At 43.0% G+C, this 27,110-nt stretch overlaps 1 protein-coding gene across 2 annotated transcripts in view; it reads right to left on the bottom strand.

Moving 5' to 3' along the window:
- Positions 1-27,110, bottom strand: part of LOC147097002 (sodium channel protein type 8 subunit alpha-like) — a 243,430-nt gene that overhangs the window by 69,894 nt on the left and 146,426 nt on the right. Inside the window, exons 12-13 of one of the 2 annotated variants that reach the window (XM_085972723.1) lie at positions 17,438-17,716; positions 9,461-9,844 (exon numbers count right to left, since the gene is read on the bottom strand). In XM_085972723.1, coding sequence (XP_085828849.1) covers positions 9,461-9,844; positions 17,438-17,716 — 663 coding nt within the window. Of the gene's footprint in view, positions 1-9,460; positions 9,845-17,437; positions 17,720-27,110 lie in introns of both variants that reach the window. The other variant, XM_085972724.1, reaches the window with a different exon arrangement.

Genomic DNA, 27,110 nt, shown 5'->3' with positions numbered 1-27,110 from the left:
TCCCTGCTGGAAATTTGTCTGCTCGATGTGGAGCAGTTAAAATGGAGCAAGAAAATTATCCACTCCTTTCCTGCCCTGGTCTGGTCTGGTCGTCTACAATTCAAAATTGCAGACGGCAATGAAACCCATCCCAAGCCGACAGGGACCTCTAAGTATGCACATTGGACTCCGATGATAATATTGGGGCCTGATCTGCAATTTTAGCCTGAGCGGGCTAGCAGTGATGGCTTCCCTCCCAGGTGAAACCTGCTGGAAAAAGCCAAAAGAGTCACTTGGTGCAAATTAAGATAATAAATGTCTGAACTCCAATTTTTTTTGACAAATTAGTTTTGGGACATGGTTTAAGGTGTCATTTTTCGTCTCCTCTGTATGGAATTTTCATGACAGCAATTCTACTAATCAGAGTGAGGAAGGAGAATAAAAAAAAGAGTGGCCAATCAGTAATCAGGACATGCTTAATGAAGCTGTACCATTAATTGCCACAGCTGCCAAAGCTTTGAAAAATGTCCAAGTCTGAAATAAGCCTTTTTTTCCCTCCTCCATATTCCAGCAGTTTTCAACCCTTTCCTCTCCTGAAGGCATTGGCCTAGAAATTGGACACCCAATTGGGCTAGAATTTTGTGAGGAAGTTACAAGGTTAATGGACGAGAGCATCCTGGTAGATGTTGTCTAATTGGCCTTCCAAAGTGCCCTTGACAAGGTACCCCACAATAGGTTACTCTACAAGACAGAATTTTGTGGTATTGGTGGGAAGCTGTTCCAATGGATTAGGAATTGGCTACAATCCAGGAGGCAGAAAGTTGTGGTTAGTGGTTATGGATCTGCTTGGAGGCCAGTTACAAGGGGTGCCCCGCTGGGATCGGTCTTGGAGCCGTTGCTTTTTACTATTTTTATAAATGACCTAGGTGTAGGTGTTGGGGGAATGGTCTGCAAATTCACAGATGACACTAAAAGTTGTGGGAGTGTCAGGACTATGCAGGAGAAGGAACATTTGCAAGTGGATCTAAATGTGCTGGGGGGAATGGGCCAAACTCTGGCAGATGTCATTTAACTTAGATAAGTGCAGTGTAATTCACATGGGCAGGGCCAATACCAAGTGTGCTTGCACGTTACATGGTACAGAATTAAACTCATATATATTTTATATATATATATATAAAAAGGATACTTCTGTCTGTCATTCCGTCTGTCTGTCTGTCTTGAATTAACTCGAAAGTTATAGAGCGTACCTACACGTGCATTACGTCGAAAGAAAGCCGACGATTCCAGAACCATCCTAAGCATATTTACGTTTCAGCCGGACAAAAATTGTTCGCGCGTTATGCAAAAAACCTTCAAAATTAAACTCATTATCTGCTAAGTAGCATTGATTGACTGACGTCAAGGTCGACCAATCCTGTGCCGTCACGATTGACCAATCCTACAGTTCAGTCGCCTGATGGTTGGCCAATCACTGCGTCTGTGGGTGGGACTAATGCTTTTCAACTCAGGCATCGGGCAGCCATTGCTTCACTACTTCCAGCTCAAAATCTGCTAATCCAGCTTCTAAAAAGTTAGTATCTCTTTTAAAAATAACATAACATTTACCAAAAACGTTTTGTAAGTACTTTCACTTTCATCTTTGAAGCTATTAAAAGGTAGAAATGTTGCCCGGCAGCAGATTCACACAGGGACAGACAGACAGGCCCCAAAGCCTGGGACTCGATTTAAACCGCCCAGCCCAAAACAGCCCTGGCAAAGCCGGGCTCCCCCAGCTAGTTTAATATAAAACAAAGCACACCATCTTTTCCTTGAACAAGACCCTGGTTAGAATTTGGAATACTGCATCCAGTTTTGGTCCCCTCACATGGTGGGTGATATAGAAACCTTGCAAAAAGTCTAAGGGAGGCCCACAAGGATGATTCCCAGCTTAAAAGATCTTAGTTATTCAGAAAGCCTTAAAAGGCTGGGTCTATTTCTTTTAGAAATTTGTAGACTTTGGGGTGGTCTGATAGTGGTGTACAAAATTGTTCAAGGGCTTGATTGTGTTCTCCTTGAGAGGCGATTTCAACGAGATAGGTTGGGGAAGACCAGAGGTCATGTACATAAGCTACACAGGGGAAGGCATGGTTAGATGTTAGATGGTTCTTCTTTTCCCCCAGAGGATAGTAATTAGGGAAATCTTACAAATGTATCTTTCTTAACATTTAACTTAGAACACGAATTTTCACCTGCTCTTTGTTCTTTTTGATAAAAAGATAAATCCCTTCTAATAAGCTATACCGTGTCAAAGCTGATACTGTCTCACATCATACATGGCAACTTTACTCCAATTGTACAGAGCACAGATGCCATTTACACACTGCTGTAAGAATTGTCTTTTTCTCTTACAGTGGCAGAAAAAAGTCAGCTTAACGTGGAGCATTAGTATTGAAGTCATGCCTGTATTTTACTTGCCCAACAAGCCTCAGGACAAAGGAAGCTATATGTAAACAAAAGCCTTTGAAGTGAAGGGGGTTACATGAACAATATTAAGGATATCATGTAAATTAACAGCACCACCACCCCCCCCCCCACCCATCCATAAAACAGATTTAAATGGAAGTTATGAACTATAGCCACTGATTTGCAGTTTTGAAAGAAAAATTGGTAGAATTGCAAAATGTGATTCCCTAAACACCAGGAAAAATCATGTAATAATTTGACTTGTACAGTCACTGTAAACCAATGGTTCTGATCAGAGCTTCCCAGTAACTGATGCAGTTCTACTACTTCTCCATCTATTGACCCTAGTCTAAAGTACTGAGAGAAATCAGTATTCATTTTGGGATACACACCAAACCTAAAAGACCTAATTCTGACTATAAAACAAGTGGAAATATGGATCGTGTGGCAGTCCAGCTGCCGAACCATTTCAGATCACGTTTGCGTCCAAACAAGTTAACCTTTGATGCACAAATCTCCATCATCTAAATGAAGCATTTGAGAACATTCACGCCAGTGCAATGAATATTCTGTGTTATATTCTGTGCGCACTTTTTTGCACTTGTATTTTGAACAGTCAATATAAGATGGTGGGTGGAGAAGAGGAGCAATCACGGCTGTGTTAACAGCTGACACAAATAAATATATTTTTACATTTCCCCCCCAATTTTCTGCCCTCCTGTCCTGAAGGTACAGTTCTATGGGTGCTGGCTGCCCTGGAGTACTTCAGCCATTCGTCATGTGTACCCCTGGACAGTCAGGAGTTATTTTTCCATGGGAAGCATCACAGTTCACAGAATCACAGAAACCCCACAGTGCAGATAGAGGCCAGTTGATCTTATCTTTACCCAAAACCACTCGTGAACTTTCCAGCAGGATCCAGTCAACAGCAGTTAAGCGCAGGAATCCAAGCTGATTTTTGTCCTCACCTAGCCCATGGGTCCTGAGGCCAATTGTGGCACCCCTATTGCTGCCCCAGATAAGAATAGCTAACTCAGCACAGACTAGGAATTCAACCTCCGATCTTCCGGTTTGTAGAGTTCAGTACTATACCGGATGATGCTTCTGTCCAGATTAGTTTTGTTTATTCAACAATTTTTATTAAAATATTAGTATATATTTCCCCATTATTTAATTCCCCACCCACTTAGGTCCCATTACGCCCAGGCCCAAAAAAAATCAGTTAATGGGCCCACATCTAGGCCTCCATCTATATCGCTCGAGTCAGCCATTATAATGAAGGCATGCATTTTTCTAGCATCATATCAAGTCTTTCAGAAACGTCTCATAGCATTTCACAAACAATGAATTCCTTTGAAGAGCAGCAACTGTTATGCAGACAAATGTGACAGCCATTTTGCACACAGCAAGATCCCACAAATAGCAATGAGATGATTAACCAGTTAATCTGTTTTTCGTTGCATTAATTGATGGAGAAAATATTGGCCAGAACTTTGGAGAACTCCCTGCTCTTCTTCAAATAGTGCCATGTGATCTTTTACGTCTACCTGAGCAGGTAGATGGGGCCTCAATTTAATGTCTCGTCCGAAGGATGGAACCTGTGACAATGCAGCACTCCCTTAGTGCTGCACTAACGTGCCAGCCTAGACTACATTCTCAAGTCCTTGGAGTGGGGCTTGAATAACTTTCTGATTCAGGAGGCAAGAGTGCTAGCAACTGAACCAAGCTGACACATTAGGAAGTGCCCGAGAATGGTACAGATTGGCTTGCTGGCTTATTCTCCTTCCCTCCCACCCCCACGAGGAACCATCACGCCTCTCACCTGGGATATAGGGATTACAAAATAAAATGAATACATTTGACGAGGTTTGTGGGATATACCAATATGCCGGGCCATGGAGTGCAAGGATTTGACCTGTGATGCCCCACATGGTAAATTCCTGATCTTGGCTGAACCAGATGTGTCAAGTGTAAGGTAAGGGCTTCCCCCATGGGGGAAACTCAGATGGAAGGTCACCGGGGTTTGCTGTTGAGTGCTCTCTCACAACCAGTTACAGCAGATATTGGCAGAGGGCTGGAAACAGGGGAGAAGCCTACCTTCTAGCTGGGGTAATGGTGTTTGGGACTAGGGGACTGAAATAAAAGAAAATAATTGAAATATGAGGAATTCAAAAACAACAGAAACACATTACAACAGCCAAAGACTTTACACTGTGCATTCACAAGAACTGATCCATGCATAGAAGGACTAAACTTAAGACTTACAAAATACTATGAATTAGATGACCTTTTGATTAAAAAATATCTAAATATCTTCACTGATACAAGTTAAACCCAAAAATGTTCATTATATAATATCTATATAATGTATATAAACACTTGAATAGGGAGAATGCAGTAAGCGTAAAAAAGGACAGAAATAGGCCAGTAACTTTCAACTAGCCAAAAACTTTACATCAATTAGGCCATGTTTACGGAAATCAAGAACAGGCAGAGATATAATGCATCTCACAACCAAATACCCTGCCGCTCCTGGTTACCTAAATCTTTTGCAGCTTAATTGTTGTCTCATATTAGCCCTCAAAGAACTGAATTTTCTGTACAATTTCACAATTTCTGTCAAAACAATCATTTACAAAGAACATGTTTTAGGGAGGATTTTTGGCCAGGAAATTCCTCGGAGCGGCTGCCGCGACTTTGCCCGAAGTGCATCAGAAACCCTGTTTATTTGCACAAGTGAGCTTTCCGCCACACTTCCAGCGGAGTGGTAGCAGCTCCGAGGAATTTCCCAGCCTTTGTCTCCATTTAAAAAAGGAGAGATGTTGATTCTGAGAAATGAAACACTTTTGGTATTCTGTATCAGTATCAAGCACTCACAGGTCAGGTAATAGCAAGGTTACATGGAAAGTAAAGCTCCCTCTGTGCTGTCCCAACGTGTTCACCTGCACCCCCAGAGGAGCACCCACTACTGCACTAATACCTTGTCACTATTTTCCATCCCAGCCATTGGCTGGCTTCGGAGTGAAATTGCCAGTTTAACACCAATTGGGGGCAGTAGACTTGTGTCTAACAGGAACAGAATATATACTGCCCAAACTTATTTGAAGCCTCGACAGCCAGGAGAGAGGGAGGGAGGGAGAGAGGGGAAGGAAAAAAGGACTCATCGGTGTAGGCTGGATTCAAATCCAGGTCTCAGATGTGAAAGGCTTTTTGTTGCACTACCCACTCCCCAAAAGGAATATTTTGTCATTAGAACTTAAATGATATTCTGCCAAAAAGACTGCAATTATTAGTTTGTATAATTTGGTGAAAAAAATGCAAATTCCGTTCTTAAAAGGTTAAAATACAGGTTGTAATTTGGGCAACAAAGGAATCCTTGGTATTTTGCTATAAGTGCACCAAATAGTTTAAAGCACATTGGCAGGCATTTTTACGTATGCCGCATCTGTACTTCATGTCATCGGAGAGCAACATCCTTGCACCAGCTCCCTGAGTTTAGATCACTAAATTCAGGTCATGTTTTTCAGCTCAGACCCATGTTTGTGTTGGATAAGCGATAAGGGAGCTGGCTTTAGCAATGTAAACATGGGGAGCTGACACGTGGATTCTGGTCTCCCATGATCCAAACTGCAGAAGCACAAAATATGAAAGTGCTTTCTAGTTTCCTGGGCTAAGTCGCACCACCGGTGCGGTTTTCAGTTCATTTACAGCCCAATTATACGACACAACATGTTTTGTGTCGATGGGAATCAGTTCCTGCTTTGCATCGATTGAAACGGTGTTGTGAATTCAGCGGAGAAGTTATCCAAAATGAGACCATCTCGAGGCAGCTGGACACCTCTCAGACTTGCATCCCAACTGCAGTAGACTACAATCAGTGCAAGCAGATGTTTAAAAAGGTCCCAGATGGTCCATTGGATTTTCATTTTTTTTTTTAGTTTAATTTATCTTTTTGTTGACTGTCTTTTTGGCTTCTCTGTTAACACTAAAATGGAAAGCACTTGGGTGCCAATGTGCATACACGGAGCTTCATTTCCCCGTGTACAGAACTGGCAATGTAACTTGGGTCTTCCAGGCCCATCATCATTCTTATCTAAATACTATTTAAAATAGATAATTAACATCTCCGTTAAAATAGCAGAGTTAGGAATTTAAGATGAACGTATTAAGCATTTGTACTCTGGTATCGAACAGCATAATTTTAAAGGAGGCCCAATCTTTCAATCTAAGCTGACTGGAATGAGCATAGAACTTTTTAACTGAAATGAACTAATTGCGTATCTACAACAGTCCTCTTGTGTCGGGGCTTTACGATCCTTGTTTGAGTGTGATCTGGTCTACATATAGTACGAAGCCAACATCCATTGAAACAGTTTAAGTTCATGCATTATGCTGGACATAATTAAAAAAGAGACAGTATCCTTTATCATCTTGATAAAAATCAAATTTTCTTCATGCATCTTACTAAAATACTGTATTTATTAATGAGCTTCATCATCCTATTAAAAAATGAAATTATCATCATGATCAACATCCTTTTGTATTTTTTTCTGCCTCTTTCTTTGTTGTAAAATATATTTCTGTTTATATTATGAATGCTGATGACATCATTAGGGAAAGCGGTTTGAAAAGGGTACCTGAGCCTGATAGTGCGAGGGTGCTGCTTTAATTAAGCCGTAAACAGGATGTTTTGAAAATTTGGGCAGAAGAAAAGATCGCAGAGAGTTCCAGTGACTTAATCGCTCCAGCAGGCCAGGTCAATGATTATGTTAATTCAGCTCCTGCTCACCGCTAGGCTCAGTAACCCCTTTGCATCAGTTCCCTCCCATAACAAACAGCAACCACAATACATTTGAGCTGTTTTTAGACAGAACTGTGCTTTGTATCAACCGGGCCCCATGATGTCATCAGGGTTTGCTGGGTGAACAAAAATATATAAAAATAAGAAAATCGCAGATTAAACAAAAGGCTGTTACCAGGGAAACGTCTTCACCAGAAAGCATTTGGCAAACCTTTTTCCATTTGTTTACCACGCATGTAAAGCAATGCCATAAATTACACTGAAACCCAACACCCATCTCCCGATTTCCACCCCAATCAAACAAAGGTTTGCCAAACACTGTTCTGTGAAGACAGTGGTCCTTGTGAAATGTATAACTCTTTGTAACTATTTCATTTTTCAAAAAGGGGTACTTGGTAGCAAACTGCTTTCTGGTGGATGTACTACTGCAGCAGTTTCTCAATGCTCCTTAAAAAAGCTCTCACAATTTCCTGGGTTGAGAGAAATATCGGAGGTCTGAATAACATTACACAAATCACCCTAATGACTTAAAGTTACCAGTTTAGTTGGCACACCTTTTTTTTTTAAATGGAAAATATTTTTAAATAACTTTACAAAGTATTTATTTGGGGGCACATTAAATGACCTGTGTCCGTACAACCAACTTTTAGCTAAATGCATAAAAATAGACATTTATACTCTATTTATAGGACAACCCTGCTTTTGGAAACAGCGCTGTAACATAAATGAGACATCACAAATGCCGATGGAGCCAATGAACACCATCACACAAATAATTTCATTTCTCGCCGCCAAGGTTAAACAGCAGTGGCAAAGGTAAATGGCGCTGCAGTGCTACCTGCTGTCAGTGCCATCATTTTCACGTCCACGGCCAGGATGAACCTTTCCCACCTCCACCCTCCTGCGACATCGGAATTGCAAAATCACAAACGCAATTTTAGAACAACTGCACGTGTGCAACATTGCACTGGAAGCAGTTCTCCAACATAAATGAGGTATAAAACTATCTGCAAAGTGCAACACAAGATTAATGACATCAACCACAATGCTGAAAATTGGCTTTTTGAAACAGGTCAGGTTTTTGAGCCAGCGCTTCCAAAGCACAAATGAAAAGGATACTGTCTGTTTAAATCATGTTATTAACGCAAAATTGCCAGTTTTATCAATGTTTAAATGATTTTCCATGCTCCATGCTTCAGATTGTAAGCTTCAGTAAGGCTATGTTGGCATGCTAGTTCTACAGATATAGACCTGAAGGTACATGTGCTCACTAGATGAGGGAGATAGAAAGAGACAGAGAAGTGGGGAGTTAAATGCTGGTTGCAGGATCTCAGAAAATGCCGTAGAATATAATCAGTATGAATTCTGAACAAATGTCCTTTTTCCACCCAAAAAATTTGGAATCACATTACTTTCTTGATTCCTGGACTAGAGTATTATCAAAGGAAGAAACGCCAACCGAGCAATTATGGGGCACTATGACTGGAGTGAAATTGTAGTGTGCGATATTAGTTAATTCAGTAATCTTGCGTTCTCAGTGAGGAGCCATGCTCAGCAGGATTGTGGTCAGAAATAGGGCTACAACACTGAAGCGTCGATTCTCTTAACTACGTTTCATTTGAGCACGGCTCTTTACTGGGGGTGGAAAATCATTGAATTTATCCTTTGGTGATTTCCTTGTACATTAGTGTGGTAATATGTCATTTGTTTCTCATTAGTTGTAAACTGGTTTTGGCCTTGCTTTCATTCCCAACCTGTTCTTCATGAGGAAGGACACATCACAAAAAAAGCTTGGCCCATGTCTAGCTTTTATGATGCAGCAGATCCATAGCAACCATTAAGAAGAGGGAGGGAGAGTCAGTCTACTGAGACAGTCCATACCATTTCCAAAATGCTTCTTATAGGCCGGTAATGTTGTTTAGTGTTTACAATTATAAATTAGGCAGTGGGCTAGAGATCGGTGAAGGAATTTCCTTTGGGTGGAAAAGGGTTCAGATTTCTATATGGAGATTAATCATCCTAGGTCATTTTCAGAAAGGGGTGTTTTTATAGGTTCCCAATTCAGCACGTTCACTACTAGGTAACAATTTGGACTTGGGAGAAGCGCATGTAGGTTCTGTTGCACAAACCAACTTCCATTCCTAAATGGCATCCTCTGTCGGGAAGGGCGGCATACATAAGTGCGGAGAGGTTAGACCGCCATGCCTAAACTGATCTACTCATTGGCTTCCTTACACTGTCATCAGTAGCTGCCTTATCTATTATCACCTCAGGCAGTAGTCGTCCACCAGGTAGGGTAGCTCCTGGGCCACCGATAAGCGAGACCACACCATTGCAGTCCACTGTGCTGTTCCTTTTCACATTGACTGGAAGAACAGGAAACATTTTTGACGACTTGCTGGGTTGACTGTAGCCACTGTAGCTATTCCTCCTGTTGGGCTCCCGGTTTGGGACAAATAAGGAATTCTTCCGATTGCCATCTGTTTCTTCCACCGTGCTGTGTTCGTCATCAGCAAATTCAGTTTCCGAACCGGGTTCTTTCCGATCTCTAATACTGAAAATACTGCTTTTGCTGTCGAATCTAGTTAGGTTTGGGGACCCCAAAATACTCAGTTGAGACTGCAAGAAGAAGAACAATTACACATTTCAATATTAACATAATAACAATGACTCAACAATAATGACTCAAAAACATCAGTGACATTTTTTAAGATGACGTTTGTGCTCATCAAGGCGAGGGATCGGAGTGCTTGGGAATAGAAGACTTGTTACGAACTGGTAAGTCTAACAAATTTAGAGGGATTCACAATACCAAGGGCCCTTTTAAATTTATTTTCCCACTCTTCTGCCAAAGGCACTGATAATAATTCCACAAGTACTTTTCACCCTCCAGTGTTCACCCAAGGTGACCATTATTCACGTGTTAGTCTGGACAATGAGTTCAACCATCACAGCTGGGCCTGGTCCCCTTCTCACCTGATGTCCATGTACATTCATTTTCCAGCAAGGGTCACGAAATCACGATAAGGAGTGAGAACTCGGACTCGTTTTTTTGTACCCTAGTCCTTGGGTACCGAGACTAATTGGAGCAGCCCCTCCTGCTGTCCCATCGGAGATCAACTAACTCAGCATAAGATGGGAGTAAAACCTTGGACCTTCCTGATGGCCATGGCTCAGCTCCGCAACGGGCAATGCAATGACCAACGAGCCATCGGGGGAGCTATCTACATGACACACCGACACTCTTGCATTCTCTCCTCCTCTGTAATAATGGCAATAAGAGGGCAGACAGAAGTGAAGGCAATTTATTTATTTTTGGTTTGTGAACGGTCACTTCTTCAGTCCCTCGTGGGCTGATGTCACTTGATGGCCGAGAGCAACATTCACAGGAGGGTGTTGAAAGAGTCTGGGATATGAGTTTTGCAGAAAAATCTAATTATTACAAGGTTATACTAAAATACCAACCTGTATGGTGTTACTCACAGATAAAAGAACTGATGGTAATAACATTTAGCAAAACAATTATCTATAGACTAGAAGCCTGGAAATTAAGCTGTGCAATATAATCATTGGAACACTTGATGCATTGTATGGAATTGCTTCCTCTACTATTTCAACAGAGGTTCTAACACATTTAAAGCAAACAGATTAATTCCTCTGTTAAAATAATTGGATTTCATACAACTGCATTGAGAATTTGTATGATAATAGTCGCACACAATTTCAAGGCCACATTGTCTATTATAATCTAATTTTTTGAGTCCTGAAATTGCTTGTCACGTTTTTTTAAATAACCAACGCTTCTCCTTCAATATATTAGCAAAATAATTTCTCGATTTTGAATAAGGAACTGGAAATGAGGCAATAAATAGAATAAATGAATATTGTCGAATTCATATGTTGAAATAAAGAGAGAGGTTTATTTTCTCCTCTTTTGGCCTTACCACACAATGTAGTGTTTTCCCAGCTAAGAAAGTAAACATGCAACCTGTCCCCAAGTTTCAGCTAGTACTAGAAGTTCTTAATTATGGATGAATGACTCACTGTGAGAAATTGCATAGCTTCTGCCTATGCCTCCTCCAACAGTTCAGCTGAGATTGGGAAGTCACAGTACAGTGAATTGTTGATGTTAACCTGTGCCCTGTCACACTGTTAAAACGCATTGCAGCACCAAGCCCTCCAATCTGGTGATTTTGATGCTGAAATGTGACTCGTGTCCAGAGTCACTTTTCATAGACCAATGTATTATTACAATACAGAACAATAACTCCGTGAAAGACCGGAGGTTGTACAGTGGTAAAATGAGTTACTGGAAACTCTCATTTAAACGGCACCTAAATATTTGGAATTCCCTATTAACCGGCACAATTCTCACTACGAAAACAACACCTCAATAACCGGCAATGTTGCCGAGTCCGAGTCTCCCGCGGTGGCCGAGTTAGTCAGTGGGGGTAGTTCTCCAAACTGCCACTACTCGGCTTCTTGGCGCTGTCGGAAGTCGGAACACCTCAATACCCCTGTAACAGGAGTCTGACTCTCCCGCGCTGCCGGTAGTCTCTTCTGATCCGCCATTTTACAGGTCTCCCACGCTGCTGGTAGTCATTGCATTGCATTACCCTCAACTGGCAGTACTGTACTTAATCAAGCATCTTCCACCATCCATTTAACACCACATTCTGTAGGTGAGTACCCAATTACTGTGTACTGCACATTTCTTGATTTTTTAATTTTTCTTTGTTAAAAATAGCCTCGGTAGATAACCCTCTCTGTCATCCGGAATTTTTGATCAACTGGCAACACGCCGGTCCCGTCGGTGCCGGATACCAAAGAGTTTCCTGTACTTTGAAATGCAATGACTTACTGTTTGTGAACGTTCTTTTTCTTTGCCACTTTTGCTAGCATTCCAGAATACCAGTGTGGCGCTCAGTGATGTGTGCAGAAAGTTATTGCATTTGCTGCTGATATCTTTACAGCAGAGTTAGCAGAATGTTTGCACTAAATTGCATGGAAATGTCATGCATAGCATATTGTACATACGCAAAGGGAGATTTTCCTGGGTTGGCACCCAAATGTACTGGATTGCCTGGGCACAGCAGGATATCAGAAAACCAGCCAGGTTGGAGTGTGTGTGTCTGTAAAGGACACTGCCTGATTTCCTGACATTTGCTGCACCCAGCTGATCCAGTGCACCCGTGTGCAGACCCAAGAAAATCTCCCCTATTGTGGCACCATCAACTTTTTTGCATGTTGAAGATTTTGCAGAATTTCAGAGTTGTTACGGTCTTCGGCAAACCATTACATCTTCAGTTCTTTAACCTATCTTGGGCCTTCGCTGTCTGTGGCAAACATTTACATCTAATAAAAGTCCAGGAAATTGGACAAGTTGGTCACAAAAGATGAAGAAAACTAGAAATGAAAAATGGGCAGGTGATTCATCACCAGGTTACTGCCCAGGTGGCGAAGTTGAAAATGACTGACTGCAGTATATAGAAGCCTCTGCAACACAATTGGTTGCCACTCTATCAGAGATACAGACCTCCATTTTGCTGCAGACTTGCATTGTGACCTCACCATGAATAATCGTCAAAATCATTCAAGTGATAGCCACAATCACTCGATTACAGTTGTTATTTCCCTTCGGCAATGTTAGTCCTGGATGTGTAGCTTCAAAATACTGGTTCATTAACAAATCACGTGCCAAATGGTAGCTCCATAAAATGGGTGTAGCTAGCAAAAATAGATAAAGTTCCTATCCATACAGTGAGTGAGAAATTCAGGAAATGTTAGCTGAAAAAAATTAAATTCAAATATCTAAACTATTACATTTATACAGTAACCATGAGTAAAAAGAAACAAAACATGAGATGTTGGAAAATCATTTTTTTCTGTCCCTTCAAATTGGGAGATTAAACAGTTTGGGGGAGAAATTGGGTGAGTAGCGCCTAAAGAGGCAGGCAGTGGCTGTAGCGCCACTGGCTGCGCCTCCCGCGATAGAGAGTTGGGGCGATAATGGTGGCGTTAGCCTTTTGCGCTGCGCCGCCACCGATGACGTCATCGGTGTGCGCAGTGTCCCGTTCGCGATATTTGGTAGGGAACGCCGCAGTTGCGCCGTTCGCTACCTGCGCCCGGTTCGCGGGGCCTTACTGTGCCGGCAGCGGCGCAAGTTAAGGTGGAGGTGCGGGGCGGCTGCCTTTTTTGGCGGCCGCCTGCCAGCACCTCCGTCCCCGGCCTCCTAACCACACCCCCCCCCCCGCTGCGGCATTGCCGGCTGTTTCCCGAGAGCCCGGCACTTCTCCTCGATGCCGGGCTCTTTTGCCGGCACTCGCGAGCGGGGATCGCGCTGTTGCAGGCCCCTCCCCCTTAACAGTGGGAGGAAGGCCTGCAGTACCACAGCGTGCCGCGCCGCAGCGTGTGGCGCTGCGGCACGTTGCGCTGCGATATTCAGTTTCAGCGCCCTAAGAGGGACGCGGAGCGCCTCGAGCCTCGCCCCGTGTCCCTCGAGGGGCAATGAAACTGTATATCTGACGATCGCTGAAGCCTCGCACGCTGCGCTAAATCCTGTGCTCAGGCGACTTTTGCGCCACTTTGGCGCCCCAACCCAATTTCTAGGCCTTTGTCTTTAATGCCTGGTTTTCATGGGTGGAAATACCACTGGAAAAACAAAGAATGATCTCGTTAGCATGCTGGATGCATGCATAATTAGGCTCTTGATCAAAATAAGTTGGAGTGAAGTACAAGGGTGTACAGCCAAATGAGAAAAAGCAGCCCCCATTTGCTCGACTTGCATCGCTGATAGAGGCAGTATATCAACTCTATTATAGTCTCAGACTGGTGGTCTATAAAGGATTGGTGTGCACAGAACACAATGTGCCACCACTTTTGTTTTTAAATATGATGGGTATAATGTCCCAATTGAAGAGTTGGCCATTGGTCACTTCTTGTATCCTGTCCAGGAATGCAAGACAGGTGTCAAATGTATATCCTCTGTTACGGGAACAGTAGTCAAGTTCTGGAAAGAATTAAGAGTTGTTGAAGGGAAAGGACGTGCTTGGCACCAAAGAGGGACTTGAGCTTCCTGGAGGTAGCTTTAACAATGGAGGAGATGTGGAAGTTCCATTTGCCATCAGCTAAAATAGCTATGCGAAGAACCTCAACAAATGGAACAAATGAAATAGTTGGTAGTTGATAGCTGTTAGTTCAACTTGTGAGAGACATGCATCCAAAAACTTTAGAGCTATTTTCAACCCAAAAATAAGCACATTCTACTGACGTCTACCAAGGAATGTAGAAAATAAAAAACATCTGTATGGAAAAATAGAGATACTTGTCCTTCATGCCCCCTATGGGGTACGGTAGCATAGTGGTTATGTTACTGGACTAGTACGCTAGAGGCCTGGAGTAATGGTGATTACAATGATTGTTGTAAAAATCCAGCTGGTTCACTAATGTCCTTTAGGGAAGGAAATCTGCCGTCCTTGCCTGGTCTGGCCTATGTGTGACTCCAAACCCACAGCAATGTGGTTGACTCTTAACTGCCCTCTGAAATGGCGACTCACCACCACCTTCTCAAGGGCAACTAGGGATGGGCAATGAATGCTGGCCTTGCCAGCGACGCCCACCTCCCATGAATGAATAAATAAAAGTCTATTGGTAAAAATAGCCTCTCTTTACTACTAACACTGGCGATAGCAATAATCCTAAATCTATCTTTACTGAAGAATTTATTTATCTTTCTGACATACAAAACAGGTCAGAATCTGACCAACAATTTTGGGACATAGCGGTGAAAATACTAGCAACTACTTTCTAAGCCAAGTGCGACTTCTTTAGTGACCAAAGCTAGACTGTCTGGTGTACATTTGTAGTGGTGGCCTGCAGTGGGGCAAACTCATCTCCCAATGACTCATCCGCTATGCAATTCAGGAGAAAGGGACTTCTTGGCATTAGAGTCACTGGCGTAGAAATCCGATCAGAATCGTGTGAGTGGAAGGCAGGGCGTGCATTACATGCGCCTTTTACAGTAGGCTCAGGCAGCATGTAATTTTCATGCTGCCTGATCATTTTAATCTCGCAAGCGTGCAGCCTGTAGGAGGGGCTGGTTGGCGGGGAATGCCAGCACCTTAAAGGCAGTCAGCACCTCAAAAGGGGGTGTGCACACTGGCTGCAGACACCAGGGAAACACTTTTGGAAGCAGAGATATGGTTGAAGCAAGTGCTGAGAGCACCAAAGTTCTCCGATGCTGCCCTGGAGGCCCTGGTCTAGGCAGTGGACAGGAAGACGGATATCCTCTATCCTCTCCCCCACCCCACCACCCAAGAGGCAGGAAGCCCTCCTGGCATCAACTACACCAGCAATGGGAAGAGTTTGCAGAGTATGTGAACACCAGGAGTTTAGCACCCAGTACTTGGCTGCAATGCTGGAAGAAGTTCAATGACCTCACTAGAGTCGTTAAGGTAAGAATAGTGCTCTCTTACTCTCTGCTCACAGCTCCACCACTTCCAGCCTCACTACTCAAGACTCTCAGCACTCAAAAGATTCCCCTCCCCCACTTCGCTTCACCTCCTTCCCCTCATACTCACACACACACACCACTATTACAATCTTCATTTACCCACACCTCACATCTGACATAGTGGCTACCAACTATTCCACATTGACAGACACATTCCCTGAACACCTCAAAACTCTCACCAACACACTCCCTTCTTTCTTGCAGGAGAAAAATCGCCCACAACTCAATACTCCGAGCCCACCTGCCCACCTTTACTCAAGAAGAAAACATCCTGGCCATCACGGTCAGGGGCAGAGTCAAGGCCATAGTGAGCGAAGGAGACATCGCGCAGGTTTTCTTCACACCTCATCCTCTTTGTCCCTTCTGTCTATCTCACCCCACATGCTCTGCAGGACAAACTGCAGTTGCTTCACCACCCACTCATCTCTCTGCTCTCCCTCCATACCACAAGCTAACCCTTGTCCCTCTCTTTCATTTCAGGTGCTGAGAATGTGGAAACCCCTGCGCCAGTGGAGGAAGAGGAGGCCAGCCTTCCTAAAGATGCATCATCTCTCAAGCTGATCCATGCAAGCACCAGCTCTGAGATTGGCACCATGCGGACTTTAGTGGCTAGGTTAGAAGAGGGGTCTTCATGTAGTGAATCACTGGGCACAAGCATGCAGGAGCCAGGCCAAGGGAATAGGATGCCACAGGTGCCAGCTCACCAGAGGGCGAGATCACAAACTAGTTCTGCTAAAGAGGACTTAGATGCTGACTTTGAGGGCCCAGGCTACTGAAGGAGGCTGATGGGCATGCACCAAGAAATGCTTGGTGCACTGGGCAGCCTGCCAGCGAGCTTGCCCACAGTGGCTCAGTACATGGAGGAGTCCAGCTCCAACTTGTCTCAAGGCTTCTTGCAGAGTATGGAGACCATTCTGTCCAACAGAGAATGAGTGGGTAACTCCATTAACAACACAGTGGCATCCACCATGATGGAGCCTCTCCTGAACTGCTGCCATGGAAGCTCATACAGCTGCCATCAGCTTTTCTATTATGTATGCTTTCTACGTGGATACTTACCCGTTAAAATGGAGAACAGAAGTGCAGCTTCTGTTGCCAACACGCTGCACCAAGAAATGACAGTTTACCATTTCAGGCCTGCAATTCCTCGTCCAGCAAGTTCCCAATCTCAAACAGACCATAACGAGACCTTCCAAGAGAAAGCTTGGCATTATTTCACAGGAAGAATCGATGGCCAGGCAGCTCAGGACACTTTGACATTCCACCTGGAGTCTAGCAACATCGGTGGAAACCTTGGTATAAGGTTACCTGCCAAATTCAGATTGTGTGGGAAGGAAAAACTTAAAGATGGGAAAAGCATACGTTGTGGAATTTTCGAAGTACAATGACAACCAGGATCTGGAGTTTCAACATGCAGAATCCTCTGCTGTGGAGAAATTTTGATACTGCATTCAGAGGTGATGATACAAACTGTTTTACTTTAATTAGTTCACCAATCTTATTGCTAAATTCATTATTCCATCATTTTATTTAACTTTTTCTTTAGCAGCAGTGATGTCAAAATGCGACTGAGCAATCTATGCCCAATGATCTATCAGCATAGAATAACCATTAGTCAGCTGGCCCAGTTACTTAATAGTGATTTTCTCCGGTTGCATCACATAGCATAATAACCAGAATAAATCAAGAAATCACTGTACCTGATTCATGGGGTATTTCATTCCGTGTGTTAAATGCCTGCCCCTTTTACTGATTCCATTGTCAGATTCTGATTTTAAAATCTTTTCATGGTCTCCTTTCTCTTCCCCCTCAGAGTGTCCTCTCGTCTGCTTTCGCTTCCTCCGCCTGTTTCTTCTTTCCTTTGCACTTTTCGAACTGAGTTTTGACAACTCTGATGAGCTTTGTGACATTCTTCCTTCTTCATCTTCGTCAAGTGCATCTTCTGAAACGGTCCCTGCAGAGGTAGCTGCCGCAACAGCCTGCTATTCACACGGATAAACAAACAGAGACACGTTTCAATTGGCATTTCATTGACAATTTTACATAGATTGTATGATGCAAAGGAATAAAAGTGATCTTAAAGAGGATCAGGTGAAATGGTGAGTTGGAACATTGTCCTTTCCCTTCACGGACATGGGTTGAAACCTTTTTGCCTGCGATAGCTGAAATTTTTTGAAATGAAAGTGATTTGGGGCAGTGTCAGTCTAGTTCTAACGGCTACAAATCCACATTGCATTACATAAATGTCATGCGCTCACAAGAAATGTGTAGCATATATCAGAATACATTAGACTGAGCACATCTCGAGGTTAGTGCAGACAGCATATATTTGTACAGAGTTGATTTACTGAATTAGATTATTTTGCGCTCACAAATGCTGATTTAACATGAAAAATGGAGGAATGGATGATTCAGATGCAAGCAGGCTACTTGACTTGGACTGTGAGTGCAGAACGCAAGGCCATGAGTACAAAATTAACAAATCTCAAGTACTGGAATACTCAAGATCAGGAGAATTTCTTCCCCCATCCCCCACCAGAGTAGCAGATATGTGGAATAGACTCGGTATAAGAGCAATTTATGTTGTTTTGATTAACTCCTTAAAAAAATGGATGTATATCTGGTTCAAAAGGAGATGAAGGTTACAAGGATAAGTAGAAGGGAATTGACCAAGTACTGTGTGAAACACAATTTTTCCCCTAAAAAAGGGGTGGGTTTGGAGCGTGGGGGCAGTTAAATTGTTAAAATTGGGATTCCTGACCTAATCCAGCCGACAACCCGCCCACTTCTGGTTTTGCCGGAGGACCAACCCGCTCCCGGGGGCATTACCTCAATTTAAATATTATAATGAGGCTGGCAGCCTCTTTTTTTCACCTCCATTTTGAATTTAACTGCTTGTGGACGGGTTTCACACAATTCGTGAAACCAAGGCGGGGACTGCTGCATCCAGGAGGTAAGTGGCTTTATACCTACTTCCTGGATCCCGGGTCCCTACCATACCCACCCCTCGCGATCGGAGACCCCCCTCATGAGGCCTCCGACCGCCTCCCCAGACCTCCATGAGGCTTCCCTCCCCCATCCCACTGACGAGAAGGCTGGCCACAATCCTCCAGTGGCCAGCCCTGATCCTCTTTCCCCCCTTACCGATCCCATCAACCCCCGATCCCCCCTTCCTGATCTCTAGCCAACTCCAATCCCTGATAAAGTCCTCAGGGCCTGCGGGAAACCTGGCCTCCCGGGTTTCCCACCCACCTCAGAGGCACCCCGCCCCCCAACCCGCCTCCCTTGAGAAAATTCCAGCCAATGACCTTAAAATGTTTAGGGCGTTTGCAGGAAATTAATTTGTCTGCTATTTTAACAGAGGCATTAACTAATTTATTTTTAACTGGTTAATGATTCCAGTAAAATAGCAGACAAAGGAATTATATTTGTACAGCATAATTTTAAGGTCAGAGCTGGAGAACCATGGAACTGTCAGGTCATGGAAAGCAAGTGGCCAAAATGGAGACTGCAAGGTTAATTAAATATTCTGGAGTATTGCACGATCAGCTTGGCAGGGGGTTGAAGGCAGTGAAAAACCTTGTAGAACCTTCCCTCAGGAAATGAATTTGGATATAGTCCATGATAGGGCAGTATGTATACAGTCTGTGGAAAGAATGGGCATGTTGGGCCAAAGTTTTTTTTCTTATTCCTTGCTTTCTCTTGTTATTTTGAAGACACCTCGGGCATTGTAAACATTACATGCAACGTACAGTTCTTAAACATTTTCACTTGTCACTCAGCTTTCTCCTTACACTGAGCATTGCAACGATAAGCAGAATTTCTTTTTTGATAGCCTGAAGCTGGTTAAAATATTCTTTTGACTTCTATCCTCTCTGAGTTGGTGGAAAGATTTTTGCTATTGTGCATTGTCAATGATTTATCCACTACACTGTCTAGAGGAATATTGTAATAGCTCAGCTACTGAAAGTGACGCAAGCATTAAGAATTCCTATGCAGTTCTAATATAGGAGAGTAATTTCAGTTCCAGCAGGGTGGAATGGGTAACACCATTACATTTAATTCCCTCATATGATTCAATTGGGAGAACACTCTTTATATTCAAATTTATCACGAGTCCAAAAAGCTGGACCAAGTAACAGACCCCTAGCTATGGTGAGGGCTTTTTTTTCCCCCATTCGTTCCTGGGGTGTGGGTGTCGCTGGCAAGGCCAGCATTTATTGCCCATCCCTAATTGCCCTCGAGAAGGTGGTGGTGAGCCGCCTTCTTGAACCGCTGCAGTCCGTGTGGTGAAGGTACTCCCACAGTGCTGTTAGGGAGGGAGCTCTGGGATTTTGACCCAGAGACGATAAAGGAATGGTTGATATATTTCTAAGTCAGGATGGTGTGTGACTTGGAGGTGGTGGTGTTCCCGTGCGCCTGCTGCCCTTGTCCTTCTAGGTGGTAGAGGTCACGGGTTTGGGAGGTGCTGCCGAAGAAGCCTTGGCGAGTTGCTGCAGTGCATCTTGTAGATGGTTTGTATTTGCCTTTGTACAAACTAATGGATTTTTCTTTTGAATTAATGCTCAATAAGATATGAAAAATGCAGACAAATGCAAAGCTATACATACTGGAAGAGGAAACAGGAAATGCGTACACAGTGAAAGGATATAGATTAGCAAAGGTGAAAAGGAAAAGAAATTAGATGTGATTATTGACCATTCATTCATTGAAAGCATCCAGTCATTGTGAAACTGCCATCAATATGGATAATTATGTGCCTGTATACATCTCAAGGGCATTTGATTTTAAGTTGGGATACGTTATTATAACCTTGTAGAAAAATATTGGTGAGGCCATATTTGGAATAGTGTGTGCAACTTTAGGCACTTTTCTTTAAAAGGACAATGCTGTTTTGGAGATTGCTCAGAGAAGACAACAATTATTCTGAGATTTAGGGCTCTAAGTTATGAAGAGAGGCTCACAGAACTGAATTTGTATTCACTGCAGATTAAGAGGGGACATGATCCAGATTTTTTAAATGTTGAGAGACAGGAGATGAAAACGTGTTATTTAACTGTCACCTTTGAGCGCAGAATTAGAGGACACAAGTATCGAATTAACAAGCTTCAAATAAAACTTGAAATTAGCAGAATATTCTCTCAGTGTAGTGGATAAGTGGAATAGAATCCCAGCTTATGCAATCAATGCTATTTTGTGGAACGGCTTTGAAAAGGGCTGGATGAATACCTAGTTTGGAAAGGGATTGAAGCCGACAAGGACAGAGATCCCTCCGTGCTGTATGGAACATGATGGGTTCTGAATTACCAAGACCTTGGGGATATCATGCCAGTGAAGGCAACAGTCATGGATGAGCGAGGTTGGATGTACGGTTAACTGGAGTTTTACTTGATTTACCTGTGGGAAGAAGGTACAAACTTTGCAGAAGATTTCCTCATGAGTTGGAATAAGTTAGGTGAGGTCCACAATGGAATGGATTGCACATGGCCTGAGGAATGGCTTCTTCTCATTCAGTGCTTGTGGTCCAGGCATATGTATGCTGTTACCACTGGCAGATATTGTGAAACAACAGAAGCTTGTTCAGGTTCAACATAGGCAATATTCAACTTTGTGGTATTGATAAATTTCAACTCAATCAACTTCCATAAAAGTAGATGGCCACAAAAATTATACAGCTTAGTCCCTGATCAACGACTAATCCATTTGTCTGGTGTAGGATGTCAAAGATATCTTCCTTGAAGTATCTGGATTTATGGAACAGTGCCAAAGCATTGCCTTTGAGATTGGTAAGGGAAGTACCATGTAAACTGCCAAAGGATACCCATACAATACGGAATTTAGCTGTTGAACTGAGTGCTGGGAAGTAAACTTTGAATTCAGGCTTTTAAGCAATTAAGTCATTATCCCTGGTTCGGGTCCAGGGAAGAAGCGCTTAGTGAACCGTAAACAGGTCACGACCCCTCATATTTGTGGGGATCCCTTTGTTAAGAACATAAGAAATAGGAGCAGGAGTAGGCCATTCTGCCCCTTAAGCCTGCTCTGCCATTCAATAAGATCTTGGCTGATCTTTGACCTCAACTCCACTATCCCCAGATCCCTTGATTCCCTTAATATCCAAAAATCTATCGATCTCAGCCTTGAATATACTCAACGACTGAGCCTCCACAGCCCTCTGGGGTAGAGAATTCCAAAGATTCACCACCCTCTGAGTGAAGACATTTCTCCTCATCTCAGTCCTAAATGGCCGACCCCTTATCCTGAGACTGTGACCCCTGGTTCTAGACTCCCCAGCCAGGGGAAACATCCTCCCTGCATCTACCCTGTCAAGCCCTGTAAGAATTTTGTATGTTTCAATGAGATCACCTCTCATTCTTCTAAACTCCAGTGAATATAGGCCTAGTTTACTTAATCTCTCCTCATAGGACAATCCCCCCATCCCAGGAATCAGTCTGGTGAACCTTCGTTGCACTCCCTCTATGGCAAGTATATCCTTCCTTAGGTAAGGAGGCCAAAACTGTACACAATACTCCAGGTGTGGTCTCACCAGGGCCCTATATAATTGCAGTAAGACGTCTTTACTCTTATACTCAAATCCTCTTGTAATAAAGGCCAACATACCATTTGCTTTCCTAATTGCTTGCTGTACCTGCATGTTAACTTTCAGTGATTCGTGTACAAGGACACCCAGGTCCCTCTGAACACCAACATTTCCCAATCTCTCACCATTTAAAAAATACTCTGCTTTTCTATTTTTCCTACCAAAGTGGATAACTTCACATTTCTCCACATTATATTCCATTTGCCATGTTCTTGCCCACTCACTCAGCCTGTCTATATCCCCTTGAATCCTCCTCACAACTTACATTCCCACCCAGCTTTGCATCATCAGCAAACTTAGATATATTACATTTGGTCCCCTCATCCAAATCATTAATATAGATTGTGAATAGCTGAGGCCCAAGCACTGATCCTTGCGGTACCCCACTAGTTACAGCCTGCCAACCCGAAAATGACCCATTTATTCCTACTCTCTGTTTTCTGTCCATAAACCAATCCTCAATCCATGCTAATATATTTCCCCTAATCCCATGAGCCCTAATTTTGTTTAATAACCTGTGTGGCACCTTATCAAATGCCTTCTGAAAATCCAACTACACCACATCCACTGGTTCCCCCTTATCTATTCTGCTAGTTACAATCTCAGAAAACTCGAACAGGTTTGTCAAACACAATTTCCCTTTCATAAATCCGTGTTGACTCTGCCCAATCCTATTATTATTTTCTAAGTGCCCTGTTACCACATCCTAACAATAGATCTAGCATTTTCCCTACTACTGATGTGAGGCTAACTGGTCTGCAGTTCCCCATTTTCTCTCTCCCTCCTTTCTTAAATAGTGGGGTTACATTTGCTACTTTCCAATCCGCAGGAACCGTTCTAGAATCTATGGAATTTCGGAAGATGACAAAAGTAAGACTACAAGGCGGGGCGGGGGTATTGTGTGGGGGATTGGGGGTGGGGGGGGGGGAAAGAGGGCGTGGCGGTCGTAAAAGTGGCGTTGACCTGTCTGGAAATCCATGCTTCAGTACTGACTTGTTGGGAATGATTGACACATAAAAATGTCACGAGTTAATGGCACAAATAACTACATATGGGTATGATCTTGTGGCCATTACAGAAACATGGCTGCAGGGTGACAATGCCTGGGAATTAAACATACCAGGTTATTTAATGATCAGGAAGGACAGGCAGGAAGGAAGGGGAGGTGGGGTGGCTATGTTAATAAAGGAAGGAATCACTGTAATACAGAGAAATGATATTAGGTCAAAAGATCAGGATAATGAAACAGTTTGGGTGGAGGTAAGGAATAATAAGGGGAAAAAAACACTAGTGGGCGTAGTCTATAGGCCTCCGAACAGTGGCAACTCTGTTGGACGGAGTATCAATCCGGAAATAGTTGAGGCTTGTAATAAGGGAACATCTATAATTTTGGGGGATTTTAACTATCATATTAATTGGACAAATCAAATTGGGCAGGGCAGCCTTGAGGATGAGTTCATTGAGTGTATTAGGGATGGGTTTCTTGAGCAGTATGTAACTGAACCGACCAGGGGGCAAGCAACCTTAGATCTGGTCCTGTGTAACGAGATGGGATTAATTAAAAATGTCCTAGTAAAGGATCCCCTTGGAATGAGTGACCATAACATGGTTGAATTCCATATTCAATTAGAGGGTGAGAAGGTTGGATCTCAAACAAGCGTGCTAAGCTTGAATAAAGGAGACTATGAAGGTATGAGAGCGGAATTGAGTAGAGTGGATTGGGAAAATAGATTAAAGGGTAAGACGATACATGATCAGTGGTGTACATTTAAGGAGTTATTTTACAACTTCCAAAAAATATATATTCCACTGAGAAGAAAAGGGTGTAAAAGAAAAGACAGCCATCCGTGGCTAAGTAAAGAAATTAAGGATAGTATTCGACTAAAAACAAGGGCATATAAGGTAGCCAAACCTAGTGGGAGGATAGAGGATTGGGAAAACTTTAAAAGACAGCAAAAAATAACAAAAAGATTGATTAAGAAAGGGAAGATAGATTATGAAAGTAAATTCGCAAAAAATATAAAAACAGATAGTAAGAGTTTTTATAGTTATATAAAAAGAAAAAGGGTGGCTAAAGTAAATGTTGGTCCCTTAGAGGATGAGACCGGGAAATTAATGGTGGGAAATATGGAGATGGCAAAAACACTGAATGAATATTTTACATCAGTCTTTACAGTAGAAGACACTCAAAATATCACAACACTGGACAAACAGGGGGCTAAAGGGGGGGAGGAGCTAAACACGATCAAAATCACTAAGGAAGTGGTACTCGGTAAAATAATGGGACTCAAGGTGGATAAATCACCTGGACCTGATGGCTTACATCCTAGGGTCTTGAGGGAAGTGGCGGTAGGGATTGTGGATGCATTGGTAATAACTTTCCAAAACTCCCTGGACTCGGCAAAGGTCCCGGCAGACTGGAAAACTGCTAATGTAACACCCTTATTTAAAAAGGGCAGTAGACAGAAGGCTGGAAACTATAGACCGGTTAGCCTAACATCTGTGGTAGGTAAAATTTTGGAGTCCATTATTAAGGAGACAGTAACAGGACATTTGGATAATCATAATTTAATAGGACAAAGTCAGCATGGTTTTATGAAGGGGAAGTCATGTTTGACAAATTTGCTGGAGTTCTTTGAGGAAGTAACGTATAGGGTGGATAAAGGGGAACCGGTGGACGTAATGTATTTAGACTTCCAAAAGACATTTGACAAGGTGCCACACAAAAGATTATTGCTTAAGATAAAAAATCACGGGATTGGGGGTAATATTCTGGCATGGATAGAGGATTGGCTATCTAACAGAAGGCAGAGAGTTGGGATAAATGGTTCATTCTCAGACTGGCAATCAGTAACTAGTGGTGTTCCGCAGGGGTCAGTGCTGGGTCCCCAACTCTTTACAATCTATATTAACGATTTGGAGGAGGGGACCGAGTGTAACATATCAAAGTTTGCAGATGATACTAAGATGGGAGGGAAAGTAGTGAGTGAGGAGGACATAAAAAACCTGCAAGGGGACATCGACAGGCTACGTAAGTGGGCAGAGATTTGGCAGATGGAATACAATACTGGAAAGTGTGAGGTTATGCACTTTGGCAGGAAAAATCGTAGAGCAAGTTATTATCTTAATGGCAAGAAACTGGAAAGTACTGAAGTACAAAGGGATCTGGGGTCCTGGTGCACGAAACTCAAAAAGGTTAGTATGCAGGTGCAGCAAGTGATTAAGAAGGCCAATGGAATGTTGGCTTTCATTGCTAGGGGGATAGAATATAAAAATAGGGAGGTATTGCTTCAGTTGTACAAGGTATTAGTGAGACCGCACCTGGAACGCTGCGTACAGTTTTGGTGTCCATGCTTAAGAAAGGACATACTTGCTCTCGAGTCAGTACAAAGAAGGTTCACTCGGTTAATCCCGGGGATGAGGGAATGGACATATGAGGAGAGGTTGAGTAGATTGGGACTCTACTCATTGGAGTTCAGAAGAATGAGAGGCGATCTTATTGAAACATATAAGATTGTGAAGGGGTTGGATCGGGTGGATGCGGGGAGGATGTTCCCGATGATGGGTGAAACTAGAACTGGGGGGCATAGTCTTAGAATAAGGGGCTGCTCTTTCAAAACTGAGATGAGGAGGAACTACTTCACTCAGAGGGTGGTAGGTCCATGGAATATGCTGCCCCAAAAAGCTGTAGAAGCTACATCATTACATAAATTTAAAACAGAAATAGACAGTTTCCTAGAAGTAAAGGGAATTAAGGGTTATGGGGAGCGGGCAGGAATTTGGACACGAGTCTAGGTTCGGATTGGTCATGGCCCTGTGGGTAGCGGAGCGGGCCCAGGGGCCGTCTAGCCTGATCCTGATCCTATTTCGTGTGTCTAATTCTGTTAGATTCAGGAGATGGTTCTGTGATAGTGGATTGGCGGTTAGGATCAGATCAGCCATGATCTTATTGAATGGCGGAGCAGGCTCGAGGGGCCGATTGGCCTACTCCTGCTCCTATTTCTTATGTTCTTATGTTCTTATTAAAAAGGGGCGAGCCCTTCTGACTCATGGTTTTTCTTTGTCTTTGCTAGAAGTAGAAATCTTTCCTAGTCTTTGTGTTAGCCAGAAGACAACATTTATTTCCTCCATTCTTCTTCTGTAAGAACTTTTACTTAGCAAGTTTAAGAGGTATCCTTACTAGCAGAAGTAACTTTAAGGACAGAATGTCAAAGGTGTGAAGCTAAATTGTGGCTACACCAGCCGTTCAGACAGAGCTAAGAGTATGACTGAATTGCGAATAGTCTGAGATTGAGAAAAACGATAGTCTACAACATGGAAGTAAGCACTCTTCACACCTATAGCTGTAATCATTGATATTCATTGAGGCTGCAGTAACCTTAAATGTCACCATTTTTAATCTTTTTCTCAAGTTAGCCTGCTGAGTTATCTTGGTATGTAAACCACATGGAGGCCATATGTAAACCTTCCTGGCACTTTTGTATCGTAGAACAAGCCAAAACTTTCAGATATGGCCTTTGACTAGAATAACAACAGTACCCAAATAAGCAAGCCTGTGAACTAGCTTGCGAGGCAAGGCTGTATCTTCAGTAGAGGAAGATGAAGGCTTCTACTTGACTAAGGTGTCAATGATTTGCTGACCCATGAAGGAGCAATGGCAACTAATCCTCCTACTTGTACAGAGGGCGCATAGGACTGTAGTCAATGGGCTTGAAGGACTGATTGGAGTTCGCTTTAGACAAGATCAACTTCTTGCGCAGGACTTTCACTAATTG

This window comes from Somniosus microcephalus, chromosome 33 (assembly GCF_052327205.1).
Source record: "Somniosus microcephalus isolate GS21.2 chromosome 33, FLI_Smic_1.0, whole genome shotgun sequence".
NCBI classification, from domain to species: domain Eukaryota; kingdom Metazoa; phylum Chordata; class Chondrichthyes; order Squaliformes; family Somniosidae; genus Somniosus; species Somniosus microcephalus.
Note: the sequence above shows the minus strand (reverse complement) of the source record. Positions and strands in the feature narration are given on the sequence as shown.